Below are 14,722 nucleotides of genomic sequence, written 5' to 3'. Positions count from 1 at the left end.
TTGCTTGCGTTGATCGGGCTGTGCGTTTGTGCTCTTGGCGCTCGAGTTTGTCTGATTCTTATAGGAGTCGTTTCTGTTGGGGAAGGTGGAATTAGTTGGGAATGTTGGTGAGCTGCATGTCCCTACTTCCGACTCCTCCACGAAATGCACCCGCGCGGATTCTCTAACTTGGCAACGCAAAGTTAGAGAAACAGTACCCTACCTTGACAACCCTGACCCTTGGATCGAAACACTCCGGATTCTCTGACCTGCAGTGGACAAGTTAGAGAAGCTACAGTTTTCCTGCCACTGATTTCTTTCACTCAATTCCTGCATCTGTCATGTACTACTATTTAGAAAGGAAAATCAATTATATATGTGGCTGCTACATTAGTTCGTCTGCGTCTTCAGACTTATTGACTGTCACGGTGGGGTTTTGTTGGCTGCCTATTGTATCTTTCTTAATGATTTGTCATGCTGGAGTTGCTGAAACTGTTGCCCGACTCGGTGGTGTGTTTTGCTTTGCTATGTTTAGCACTGGTTGTATTTGAGCTACTCAGTTTCTTGTATTTGGGTGTGCGTTTTATCAGAACCTTTATGTATTTGCTTAGGGCTTTATTAATTTAAGGCGACTGGGCTGAGCGCCCTCCAGCGAATCAAACCTCCCAATCCCCCATTGGATAGGGCGCATGCCAAACCGTCCCATCCAAAGTCAACCCTCCACGCCACATAAAAATCAGCCTAAAACTGAAAAGGTATCTCCTCTCTACGTGCGAGGGCGGTGGGTAGAGCTTGCTCCAACAAGATGCTCCGACGAGATGTCGTGCAGCACCGGTGCCGCCTTGAGTCTGTCAAAACCACCACCACGAGTCCGGCAACAGTTTTAGTAACTCCGCCCGCCGTCAGTAGCAAAGACAGGCAACTCAGGTAGCAAGACCACCCAACGTCGCGAGTTTGGCAGCACCGCCACCGATGTCGTCCCTTGGAGCAACTCATCCCGCCGTTGGTAGCAGAGTCGGGCACCTGGGTAGCAATGCCACCTACCGCCGTGAGTCCGGCAGCACCACTGGCACCGCAAGTTCGGCAACATCGCTACCGTTGATCCTTGCAGCAACTTCCCCAGCCGTTGGTAGCAGAGCCGGGCACCTCGGGTAGGAATGTCACCCGTTTCTAGTAGCATCACCGCCATACCCTTGCATCAACTCTGCCCGTGGTCGGTAGCATCGCCGGGCACCTCAGGTAGCAATGCCACACGCCTCTGGTAGCATATCCGACAACCGTCAGTAGCATCGACTCAAACCCCTCTCAGCAGCGCCACAAGTTAGCACCATGTCGGCAGCATCTTCGGCTGTCGGCGGGAGCAACTTCGGCTGCCAAAGTAAGCAACTTTGTCTGCTGAAGGGAGCATCGCCGTTATCTCTAATGGAGGCTCCTCTGTCGTTGGGGGAGCGACCACGAGGTTGAGGCGGGCACCTGATAACCCCCAAGTGCAAGGGATCACCGTAGTACAATTCGATAAGTATTTGAGTGTCGAACCTATGAGGAGCTGAAGGTAAACTATATATTCTCTAAAGCCCTATAACCAACTTATATAGCCTTCTATGACAAGCTAGGAGATATGGTGTGTGTGTGAAGAGGTTTCTTCCATAAAATACAAGTGCTGAAATTAAAATGCAATGAGTAATCCTAATGCAAGAAAAGTAAAGTGCAATAAAGTAACATGAGATGAAGTGAAGTGAAGTAGAGTAACTCAAGGGAGTAAGTGTTCTAGCGAATTGCTACTTTATTTGTGTGGTTTTCATAATTAGTGAAGGACAAAGATAGTATTTTAATTGTTTCTTCTAGAGATGAGCCATAGATAGGTGTAGTGATGGATATGAGCAAATACACCCCTACTGATTGATCTCAAGACCAGTTAAGAGCAAACAAGAGAATTATTAAGACATAAAGTCTAACCACCGATGTAAGTTTAAAGGTCCCCATGAAACCCCCGTTTGATTAATCATGATTAATACAACATGCATCTAAAAATTAGGACAAGGTTTCTATTAGCACTCGCTATCCCTCTCCCTATCAACATGCAACGGTAACTACCTTATGCATCCCCAAACATATGTGTGCACTTATATATTAGATTATCAGTACAAAATATAATCATAGAAGATAACAAATACTTATGTGCAACCATCACAAACTATCTCACAATTGCCATGAACAAGTCACTACTCAAACAAAGACATGGAGACACAAAATACCATGGGAAATTGATAGATTGCAATACACATCATGTTTGCCAAAAGATTACAAAGAGTAGATGAAGATGTTGATGTAGAAGTTGATGAAGAGGTGCAGTCCGTGGAGCAGATGGCGGTGAACATCCCCGTGGTGACGGCCACGGGAGGCGGCGCCAGCAGTAGGAGGGCGGCGGCTGCCCTTGGGGGTAGCGGCTCATTGCCCCTTCTTCTTCCTTGGACTTGGTGCTGGTGTGGAGGAGGTTTTCCCCCCTCCTTAGCGGCTGCCAAGGAGAAGGATTTTTCTCACAATAGATGGGTGCCTCCAAGACAAGGGTTTCTCCTCAATATATAAATGTGGAGATGCAATCTTGGCCATGTGATTGGCCCCCCTTTGATCCAATGGCTCTTGGACACCTCTAGAACCTTCCTAGTGTCTCCCTCTGTACTTTATGAGTCCATAAAATCGTAGCTTGGCCGAATCCATCAAATATGGCAAGAGTTTGTGCCAATCGGGTCACCAATTTTTGGATTTCCGAAATTGCATATGTACCCTTTAGTAAAACGGGCGCCGATTTCGTATACGAACTCCGTTCGGAACGTACGTCAAATTAAACTTCAGAAAATTCTATACAACTTCTATTTCATGCACTATTTCCATTTGAGGCCATATGCAGGTCTATTTAGAGCGATCTCTAAAAAGTTTCCTACAGGGATAGATTTCAGGAAACTCCATATTTCACCATAATAACATGTTTCCTTCCATATTTGCCTATTTCCTACAAAAAAGAGTTTAAAACAAAAGCTTGCACTTCTTCAACTATTAATAGGTTATTAGTTCCAATAAATATAATAAAATTGCAATATAATAAGGATTTTAGTACAATAAACTACAAGATTTATGTATGTATTTTACATGCATCAGCAACTTCACAAGGTCCTCGGTGGGTGAAATCCTCACACACAATAGCACCATCTGCATTTGCACCTCATAGACGGTAGCACCATCTGCATCTCGCCAGTCGGTGGATTAGAGAGTGAGAGGCATGAGCCAACCTCGAGTGAGGATGGTGACCGCCACGCCGGATTTGGTCGCAACTGGAGGAGTAGGCGAGTAGCACCGCAACAGCATCTCGGGATCCACCGCGACGAGTGGCAGAGCTAGCAGCGGGAGCAAGGCAGTTGGGGTGGGTTGAGCTATGCGAGGGTGACGCGAGGACGAGTTCTCCCGACATGGGATTGGAAGGTGGACGGTCGCGGTGTTGGGCAGCTGAGACGCAACTATCAGCTGGCAACGATGGTGCAAAATTGTAATGACGGTGCAAGTTCTCCTTCCAGAAGCAGGGAAACACTGTGGGGCAGGAATCTAGACGAATGTGAGTGGTGGTGAATGCTATCGACATGATAAGAAAGCGACCTGGCAGGCCCTGAGGACACTTCCGTGTGAGGAATCGGAGGACTTGAGCTTGCAATCCTCCCGGGAAAGGAAAGGTTTTCCTTAATTTAAAGCCGGATTTGTTTGGCTTTTGCTTCAGTGTTCCCTCTTTTGCAAACTTTGGCCCTATGTGAATTGTCAGGACTAGTGTGGCCAATGTTTTTGGCAATTGGCTTCATGATATCGATTTAAGGTTCAAGCTGCTTCTTAGGGTGGGGGCGCTAGCAGTTATCTGACGCTTTGGCTAAGTAGAAATGACAAGATTTTTAACAATAAGAATTGTTCTTTGTTGCAGGTCATCTACAGATGTACATGTATTCTCCGTTTGTGGTTACCTCTTCAGCGAGTGGAGAATCGAGACCTATTTACGGAGGTCTGTACACGGTTGGAGGCTACGACGAATGATACTTTTTCCCTACATGGGTGGCAGCATAGTCTACGGATTGAAGCCCCACATACACCATAGGCGTCATATGATTCATTGTTTCGATATGTATTTCGCCTAGTTTTTTTCTATCTTTTGACTCGAGACAATAAAACGGTTGTGCGCATCCTGATTATGCAGAGGCTAGATGTAATTGCTTTTTCAAAATAATAAAACATCCTTTATCAAAAAAATGTGAATTGTCAGGATCTTTCGAGCTAACTTATCCCTTTAATTTTAGTAGTAGTGGGAGCGAAGGGGAACGCCGAAGGACAACTTGATTTGCTTTGAGCATGCCGTCTAGAAATAGCCCGATGTAGTTGTATCCAGGAACTGGGCTATTCCTTGACCAGTGATGACATAATATGTGAAGAAAAGTTGATCAAATGCAGCGAGTAGCTCTTTATTTCGACAGCAGCAAAAACAATAATTCAGTGATGTACAGATATTGACCAATCCTCCACTCCAATGGTAAACCAATAGGAAACGCAAATAAATACCACAAAGAATGTAGTATTTCCGAATCATCAGCCAGCTAGCGGTTCAGTCCACTGGCCGAGACGCTCATACGGTGGACACGGTGTAGAACGCAGCAGCCGCGAGCGCGAACAGCAGGCCCGCTGGGCCATTGAGAGACGAGACGCCGCTCCCCTGCAGTGGCCCCGACGGCGTCGCCTTTGACCCTGATCCGGCAGGCACAGGTGTCTGTACATCCGGCGTGGTCGGCGCGACGGCGGCGCCCGGAGCACTGGCACCACCAGCTGCAAACAAAGAACAGGGTCGTTCTCAGAACCTTAACAATGCAGGAATCAAAAAGGAGCATGACAGAATGAACAGGTTTCATCGATCGAGCACTTACCGTCGTTACACTTGCTCACCGGAGGAGTCTGCACATTGCACGCCTTGGGGAGCTCGAGTGCCCGCGTCTTGTTGATGGTCATGCCGCCGACGGAGTCGCCGCCGAGCGCACTGCAGAGGCACTGCGGCTGGGACTGCACGACGGAGCTGAGCTGCGAGCAGCAAGATTTGGTCGGCGCCGTCTCGTTGCCGCTGATGTAGTTCAGGCACGGGTACAGGCCGATGAGCACCGTTGTGCACCCGGACTGCGCCGCCGCCGAGGCCACCATCAGCGCCGCCACCGCTGCCGCCAGGAGGATGTTGCCTCTGCAGGACATGGCTGAATCCTCTGTTTGGATCGCTCGTAAAAAGCGAGAAGCTTTTTCTTGGGCTGGATGTAGGCTTGGAGCTAGAAGCTGGTTGCTTGCGTTGATCAGGCTGTGCGTTTGTGCTCTTGGCGCTCGAGTTTGTGTGATTTTTATAGGAGTGGTTTCTGTTGGGGAAGGTGGAATTAGTTGGGAATGTTGGTGAGCTGCATGTCCCTACTTCCTACTCCTGCACGAAATGATTTCTTTGACTCAATTCCTGCATCTGTCATGTACTACTATTTAGAAAAAAAATCAAAAATCAATCATATATGTGGCTGCTAAATTAGTTCGTGTTCAGACTTATCTAGTGTCAGGGTGGGGTTTTGTTGGCTGCCTCTTGTATCTTTCTTCATGATTTGTCATCCTGACATGCAATGCAACCAATGGATGTGATATTTAAATTACCACGTTTGGATGTCCAGTGTAGTGGTTGTATCTTCAACTCACAAGAGATCAAACGTCAGGCCCTAACATATTATGTGTTTCACTGGAGGACAGAGATGGCTCCTAGGTACCCATGTTCCTGCTTTTTTTAAAAAAATCACATTTACGTATTTCGAACAAATATAAAAATCATGGTGTAGCCAATGAATTATCCCATAAATGTGGAAAATTTTAACTTCAAATACAAAATATTCTAAGCTACACAAAATTGACAAACGTGTGGATCTGGATATGCCTATTTCAAATCTTCAAATTTCAACAGATTTTGTCTTTTTGTGTAGCCTATAATATAAAGAATTTCATATTAAAATGTTACACCCTTGTAGGTTACGTCATTTTCTATGTCCAGATTTATTTTTAGATTTTTTCAAAATAAATACGTATGATTTTTGATTTTTTTTTAACATCAGGAGCACTAGTGCCCAAGAGGTAAAGACACTTTTCGTTCATTGTAGCACTTGTTTTTCAATAGGAGCAACTAGACACTTGTGGTAGGATGTGAAAGTTCCCACTGATAGCGATACACTTGTAGCACACTCGGTGTTTCCTAAAAAGATATATAGACGGATACAGAATTACTCTTTAAAGATTATTGTGTCAACATAACTCTTAAAAATTAGAAGGCTGACTTTATCTGGTACTTAGAGTCATCGATGGTACTGCTTATGTAGACTTTAAGCTTGAATTTGTTTCGGGCCTCAGGACTTGTGAATGAACACGTTCCTATTGGAGTAATGTTTCATCTCTCTTTACAACAGGGGCTGCTTGAAATTCAAACCTCTAATTTATATCATACATGGACAAACAATCGGGACAATTCGATCTTTATTGTTGTTCTCTCGTTGGAGTATCCTCTACACAGAAGTCAGTGTTGAAAGTTGTTGGTTAAGTAAGCATGACCTGGTTCCTTTAATTCATGGCCCATGAATACCCATCTCCTTACTCTAGAGCCATTGATACTTAACATTCAATGTTAGAGTACTTGGCAGAAAATTAAATGATACTAGATTGTTAATTCGAAGGCTACCATGAAAATATAAAAAAAATCCTCAAATTGAGTTGTTGGATCTCTTCTCAAAAAAAAAAAAAAAAATTAGTGCTAGGAGGAACTAGGAGGAACTAGACACAAGAAAGTTGTGGCTCCTATCGATGATAGGTTTAGTTCTCCTAATCACGTAGTTTTTATTGTGGATAATTTTTTATGAAGTACTCGTATTCTTAACAAAATAACAAATTCCATGAATTGTAGAAAACTGATCCCGGTGGTTTCAACTTTAATATTGACTATAAAATGGCGTACATCAAAATCAAATTATATTTCTGATGAAAATTGCTTACAACGCTTTGGTGCCAAATGGATTAGTAGGATTAAAAGTAGTATGGACAACGGCTCCTTTTTCCTTAATATTTGAAGAAAGTGTGTATTTGCTTGCCCACAAAGGCTTACCAGAAAACATGCACAATTCGATATCATGATTCATGAGAGATCTTTTGGCCCCACATCATCTCACGGTGAGTCTCTCATGTCTCCAATATGTTGATAGGACAATTTTGTTCTCTTAAGTATTTCGAAAATCTTAACTACTACTAGAAAAATTAACAAGATCCCTAGAGAGAAGTTTTTTTATAGTTTTCGCCACGGTCTGCCCCATGCCACCCCTGCCAAAAGATCTCTCATGAATCATGATATCGCACTGCCCCGGCCACGGCCTGCCCCATGCCACCCCTGCCCCGCACCACCCGCCCTGCCCCAGCCCCCCCCCCCCCCCCGCCCCACCCCGGTGAGCTCGACCCGGCCTGCCCCTGCCCTGCCCAGCCCCGACCCCTCCCTGCCCAGCCCCGGCCCCTCCCTGCCCCGCTCCGGCCAGCTCTGCCCCAGCCCGCGTCGCCTCACGCCGCAGCGAGCTCATCCCGCCCCGACCGCGCGACCTCACGCCGCCCACGAGCTCGCCCTGCCATGCGCCGCCCCACACCGCAGCGAGCTCGTCGCGCCCCGCCCCGCGCTCGCCCGTCGCGTCCCGCCCGGATTTTGCCGAATTTTGGTCGTATTCGTGGAGTCCTCTGGCGGAACTGGAGTGTTTGGAGCTGAAGTTTCAGCCTGCCAAAATGTCACTAGGAATACAGGTTTGCCTTTAGTTCGACTTTCCAACCCCTACAAATAGGGGACGGAGTTTGGTTTTCAGGCTCGGCCTGTAAAAAAAATCGGTTTCATCCCGTGTACAGTAACTAATTTCCGAACCAAACCCTTAAACTGGCGGTTATTTTTCGGTTTTGCCCAGTTTAAGAGCTCTGCTAGAGATACTCTTAGCTAGTATGGATCTGGGCTGTCCAGATAGAGGGTGCATCTTAGTTATGAAAAATACTTTTTGGCAAAAGTGACATCCTACTGCTAAGAGCATCTCCACCGACATCCCCCATATAGGCGCCAGCAATGCTCTATTGGGGCGTCGGCATGCCTTCCTCCATTTGGCGAAGAACTCCCACACCGGTGGTCCAATAGAAATTTTTGAACCAAAAAATAACTAAAACTCACTAACATGGATAGAAATTCAAATTAGATTTTCAAATATGAATTTAAAGTCTAAGAAAACATCCAACCACCAAGTCGACGTCATTCATAGTCTGGCTGCCAAAAAAAAACAGGTTGGGCCGTCAAGGCCAAATGATCATAGGTACAGCGTCAACGGCGGCTGCACCTCGACGACATCCTCCTCGTCGGCACTCAGCTGCGGCACCTCGATCATCGGGACACACTCCGTGGATGCCAGCGGGGGCATGGAAGCCGTCACAGTCATATATGTCGATGTCGTTGTTAGCATGTACAATGGTGTCGTTGTTGGCATGGACGCCGGCGTAGGGATGTACGTCGGTGGTGCCGATACTGCCATGGACTCCCATGCCCTCGAGGTACATCTTGAAAGGATCGTATGATACCTAGAGGGGGGGTGAATAGGTGTAATCTCAAATTTTAATACTTTTTCAAATTAGGCTTGACACAAAGGTAAATTCTCTAGATATGCAACTAAGTGAATTCACCTATATGACAAGATAGCTAGCAACAATACAAGATACACGTAGTAAAGGCGGTGAGAGGATAGAGGAAACCGAGGTGGAGCACACGGAGAGACGGTGATATGATTCCCGTAGTTCCCTTCCTTTGCAAGAAGGTACGTCTACGTTCGGAGGGGTGTGGCGACACGAAGTCCAACCAACGCCACGAAGGCTCACCCTATTCTCCTGTGAGCAACGCCACAAAGGCCTAGCCCACGCTCCACTAAGCGTTTGCCTTGAGGTCGCAACTGGCACCTTTACACGAAGCTTGGGGCACACATCCACAACCAAATTGGAGGCTCCCAAGATGTAACCACGAAGCTTTACACGAAGAGTAGCTTCGAGGTCACCTCACAAAGATCCACTAAGAATGTTGATGAAACACAAATCCCTTTGGTGAAAGAGTAGATCTAGGTCACCTCTACCAAATCCTCAAGTATGGTGAAGTTTGGTTGGAGGGGTAAAGAGATCTAGAGAAAATGGAGCTCAACAATGGTATCTCAGATTTTTGGGGAAGAAGAGCTGAAGCTGACCCTTTGGAGAAGAAGCCCTATTTATACCTGCGGGAAACGGCCCGTTTCCAGTCGTTGGAGATCTGACCGGTAGTACCGGCCAGGATGGGCCGGTACTACCGGCCCTGGTCGAGCAGCGCGCAGGCGGCCACGTGGCCAGGAGGAGCCGGGCCGAAAAGGGGGGGGGGGGGCGGAGCCTCCGGCCGGGGTACCGGTCGTGGTACCGCCGGGGCTCCAACCCCCCTGGCTTGAGTACTGGGGCGCGGGGCAATTTCCGGTACCTTGGGCGGTACCAAGGCCGGAGCCTCCGGCCATGCCCAGGCCGGTGGTACCGCCCAAGGCCTCCAGCCTCTTTTCTCTTCTCCATTTTCTTCTTTCCTTTATTTCTTCCTCTTTTCTTTTCTTCATCCATTTGCTTTTCCTTTTCTTCTCTTTCTTTCCTTTTTCATACTTTCTTCCAACAAACAACCATACACAACTAATCAAATGATATCTTGCACACTCTTCAACTTTTGGGCAATCCAGGTATGCAACAACCTACAAATCAATGCTCAAATATAATCATTGTCATCAACACCAAAACAACTTATAACGGAGATATGTTCTTTCAATCTCCCCCTTTTTGGTTTCTTGATGACAACATAAGATTTGCATAAGATTTGATTATTTGAGCACAGAAATTATAGGATGATATAATAAGCTCCCCTTAGACATGTGCATCCAATAGAATTATCATTTGAATAAGAAGCACATACTCTAGGATCAATATACTCAAGCAAATAAGATTAACCAACAAGTGCAAAGATAAAGAGTAGCAAACAAGTTCATCACTTGCACTTGAGAAGAGACAAGCATGTGTGAGTAAAGACAAGTGTTGAGTTTAGAGATCATACCACATGTAGTCCACTTAGTCTTTACCATAGATAGCTAGATAGATAATGTCTCATACATAAATAGATAGCCCCTATGTCTCACACACATAAATAAGGTTCATAAAGCCTAATAAGTAGATCTCAACAATAGATAACCATAAGTCACAAGCATAAAGAGTCAAAGAATATGCAAGCTTGTGACTTCCCATGCAAAGCCCGATCCTAATAGAACTCTTCTCCCCCTTTGACATCAAGATGCCAAAAAGGTTGAAGAGCGATGCTATCGTCCCTAGAGATCAAGGAAGTCCCCGCCAATGTCGGAGTCGACATCATAAGATGGACCGTCTTCACCATCAGACCACTGGCTATGAGCAGAAATCCACTGAGGCTTCGGAAGGAGACACTTCCACACCAAGCTTGGTCATGATGCTCTTCTGACGGCGCCGAGCTTTCTTATCGGCCACATAGGCGTCATACATACGCTCCTGAATATCCAGCTGGAGACAGAAGGTCTTCTTTACCTTGATCTTGAGCTTGGTGTACCAAGAGGGCTCGAGCATGGGATCATATGCGGAGTGAGCCGGAGGCCCCCCAAGGGCCATATGAGCAATAAATCCATCGATCCTGCGAGCAGGAGCAGAGGAGAGGTCTGAGGGACCTGCTGTGGCTGAGGGAGCTGTTGTGGCTGAAGGAGCTGCTGTGGCTGAGGAAGAAGCTGAGAGCTTATGATCCTTGATAAGGAGGTTCTTGCGAGGATGATTGGTGAGGGGAGAAATCGGTTCCAGAACGGCACCATCAAATGAATGACGCCACACCTCAGAAATAAGCTTCATGATGTAGGGAGCAAAGGCAGGAGACCGCTTCTCCACAACACGCAGAAAAATCTGGTTCCATAGGCAATCCATGACATCCATCTTCACACCCTTGCCCTTCCGGAGGTGTGTTTGAAGCAACAAGTCAATGACAAAGGAATGAATCTCATCAACGTTACCTACTTTGACGGCAATGGTCTCACGGTAGATGCGAAGCATGATATCATACACGGGTTGAAGACCGGAAGTGAACCCAAGCTTGCATTTACCGGGCATATAGAGTGGCTCAAGAACATCCTTGATGCTTGCATTAGAGTCCCCATGAAACCTCCAACCACTATGACGGTCATCTTCACAATTTTCTGGAATAGGATAGCTAAGAATCTGTCCAAAGGTGCTCCAAGTGGTAATGAGGACTTCATCCCGAGTCATCCAAGTAATGGAGCGAGCCTTATCATCATGAAAATAGACCGTGGCAAAGAACTGAGTCACAAGGTAAGGATCATAGTTGCATTTGAAAGTCATAATGGGAAGCAAACCAAACTCCTCTCAAATCCCAAGTGCTTCATGAAAGTATGCATCTTTCTTCAAATGGTCAATGTTGATATACCGTTGATCAACCACCTTTACCTTAGGAGGATAGACTTCATTGAAAATACGCTCTTGAACCTCGGTGTAGAAGTGGCGGTTGTGGGTGCGAGAAGACCGAGGCCCCAAGTAGGGGTTAGAGGTGCGAATGTCCATGTATGCATGAAGGCGGACATTGCCATAAGACTCAATAGCCTTCTTCCCTTTCTTTTTATTTGCCAAGGAAGCTCCACGAGCAGTAGTGGCACGGGATAACACTTCATCTTCTTCGACAATGTCATCCTCATCGGCCGGAACCCCACGCCTCTTCCGTGGTCTCACCGACCGAGAGGCACTAGCACCAGTGAAATAGACGGACAGAGTAGGGGGACATATTCGATAAGTGCACAAGCTCATCTCTATGGAAAACCCAAAAAAAATGTCTTTGACCCAAAATACACATGCAAGATGGAGAAAAAAATTGGCCACACATTAGAGCTAAGTTGCTACATACTAGATGTTTATGGTGCTACATACTAGAGGACATAGATCAACAATAGATACAACCTCATAGTGCAAGATTTAGCCAAAAATCTAAGCATGTAGGACCAAAAAGCAACACAAGTATGAGCCTAAAATACGTCCAAAATACGCGGAGAGAGGAGCCAATACCGGAGGCCATGAAGGAGGGGAGGTAGGGGAGGGCTCCCACGGAGCCGATCCGGCCGGAGGTGGCCGGAGGGCGGCCGGCGAGCCGGCGGCGGAGCGGCGGCTGTGTGCGTGTGGGTGTGCTGAGGAGCGAAAGGTGGGGGGGCGCTGTGCGTGGTGTGTGTGCGTGCGTGGGGATCGACCCCTCCTGGGTGGAGGTACCGGCCCGAGGCCGGCGGTAGTACCGACCAGGCCCCCGGCGGTACTACCGGCCTGGCCAGGCCCGGGTCGGCAGCCCCCGTTTTTTTGTTTTGTTTTGTTTTTTTTAAACACTGGGGCTTTGTCTTTTTTTTAAAAAAAAATCACCCTCCTTTTTTTAAACAACACCCTTGTTAAAAATAACACAATTTGATCAAAGATAAACATGAGTTTGCCAATTTGGTCAAAGATATGCATGTTTTGAAATGAGCTTGTGCAAGAGATAGAATGTGTTATAGATGTGAGAAAGGCTTAGGATGGACACTAAGAGAGGTATGGTACTATGAACTCAAGTTTGCAAGGATCAAATCAAGAGAAAGCCAAACATTGAGCCAATTCCCATAAGAGCACGAAAGCCCCAAAAAAAATTCATGAAGATCCAATTAAGACCAACTCTTCAAAAGAAGGTCGGTGGCCTAGGCCACCATATATGAGGGATAAGGTATGGCACCGCGAAGATATATCTTGGGCCCAAAACCAATACTCATCATTGAAGCTCACATATCATTAATTGATATAAAGAGAATGATTTTTTTTAATGTTGGCATTATGGGGGGAGAGATAGCTCAATAATTTAAACCGCACTCCCCCTATTTCCATGCCCACACCTAAACCAGATAGAAGTTGAGGAATAGATATGTATGCAAAGTGTTCAAGCCAAGCTACTTGAATCTATGATATTTAGCTCATTCCTCAAGTAACAAAATCTTGCTTCATCAAGAGGCTTCGTGAATATATCCGCAAGTTGGTCATGGGTACCAATGAATGACAACTCAATATCACCCCGGGAGACATGATCTCGAATGAAGTGATTTCGAATCTCAATATGCTTTGTTCTTGTGTGTTGTACGGGGTTGTATGCAATCTTGATGGCACTTTGGTTGTCACATAAAAGAGGCACTTTGTCACAAGTGACACCGTAATCCTTTAAAGTTTGCCTCATCCATAAGAGTTGTGTGCATCCACTAGCGGCCGCCACGTACTTGGATTCGGCGGTAGAGAGAGCTATACAATTTTGCTTCTTAGAAGACCAACACACCAAGGACCTACCAAGAAATTGGCATGCCCCGGAGGTTGATTTCCTATCATCCTTATCTCCCGCCCAATCCGAGTCCGTATAGCCAACAAGTGAGAATCCATAACCCTTTGGGTACCATAATCCAAATCTTGGGGAATGAACCAAATATCTAAAGATTCTTTTGACCGCCACTAAGTGGCTTTCTTTAGGAGCGGCTTGATACCTTGCACATACACCTACACTCAACACAATATCAGGTCTAGATGCGCAAAGGTAAAGCAAGGAGCCTATCATGGAGCGATATACCTTTGGATCCACGTCCTTACCACCGGGATCAAGTGCAAGATGGCAATTGGTAGCCATGGGGGTCTTTGCACCATTTAAGTCCTTCATATTGAATCTCTTGAGCATGTCTTGAATGTACTTGGCTTGGCAAATGAATGTTCCTTCTCTCAATTGCTTGATCTCGAATCCAAGAAAGAACCTCAATTCACCCATCATGGACATCTCAAACTTGTTGGTCATAAGCTTTGAAAATTCTTCATTAAAAGCTTTATTAGTAGACCCAAAGATAATATCATCAACATATATTTGGCAAATGAAAAGCTCCCCATCAACCCTCTTAGTAAAAAGAGTGGGGTCGATTAGCCCGAGTTGAAATCCACGGTCTAGTAACAACTCTTTAAGGTGCTCATACCACGCACGTGGGGCTTGTTTAAGGCCATAGAGTGCCTTGTCGAGTTGATACACATGGTTAGGGAACTCGAGATCCTCGAACCCGGGAGGTTGCTTAACAAAAACCAACTCTTTTAGAGGTCCATTTAGAAAAGCACTTTTAACATCCATTTGTTGCAATTTAAAGTTATGGTGAGAAGCATATGCAAGAAGGATACGGATGGACTCAAGGCGAGCCACGGGAGCATAGGTTTCACCGAAGTCAATGCCTTCCACTTGAGAGAAACCTTGAGCCACCAATCTTGCCTTGTTCCGAATGACAATGCCATGTTCATCTTGCTTGTTCTTGAATATCCACTTCGTGCCAATAACATTGCGACAATCTTTGGGCTTCTCTACTAATCTCCATACTTTGTTACGCTTGAAGTTATTGAGTTCTTCGTGCATAGCATCCAACCAATCCGGATCTTCAAGTGCATCAAAGACTTTCTTTGGTTCCACCATGGAGATGTAAGATTGGTGATCACTAAAGTTGGCTAGTTGTCTCCGGGTGGTCATTTGCTTCCTTAAGTCACCAACAACTTTGTCAAT

The 14,722-nt window shown here is 46.0% G+C and overlaps 1 protein-coding gene across 1 annotated transcript; it reads right to left on the bottom strand.

Annotated features, from left to right (window-relative positions):
- Positions 1 to 4,447: 4,447 nt before the first annotated feature.
- On the bottom strand, positions 4,448 to 5,368 carry LOC127292449 (non-specific lipid transfer protein GPI-anchored 15). The gene is made up of 2 exons (XM_051321839.2): positions 4,929 to 5,368; positions 4,448 to 4,830 (listed from the first exon to the last, which is right to left on the bottom strand). The coding sequence occupies exons 1-2, from the start codon at positions 5,242 to 5,244 to the stop codon at positions 4,634 to 4,636; spliced, it is 513 nt and encodes a 170-aa protein (XP_051177799.1). The 5' UTR covers positions 5,245 to 5,368; the 3' UTR covers positions 4,448 to 4,633.
- Between the last annotated feature and the right edge of the window lie 9,354 nt (positions 5,369 to 14,722).

This window comes from Lolium perenne, chromosome 4 (genome assembly GCF_019359855.2).
Source record: "Lolium perenne isolate Kyuss_39 chromosome 4, Kyuss_2.0, whole genome shotgun sequence".
NCBI lineage: Eukaryota > Viridiplantae > Streptophyta > Magnoliopsida > Poales > Poaceae > Lolium > Lolium perenne.
This window is presented reverse-complemented; position numbering and strand designations above follow the sequence as displayed.

Excerpts from the sequence above, each read along its gene's own strand:
- LOC127292449 (XM_051321839.2), bottom strand. The coding sequence starts at position 5,244 with ATGTCCTGCAGAGGCAACATCCTCCTGGCGGCAGCGGTGGCGGCGCTG. Across the intron at positions 4,831-4,928 it reads GGTGAGCAAGTGTAACGACG|CTGGTGGTGCCAGTGCTCCG; the intron begins GTAAGTGCTCGA and ends CTTTGTTTGCAG.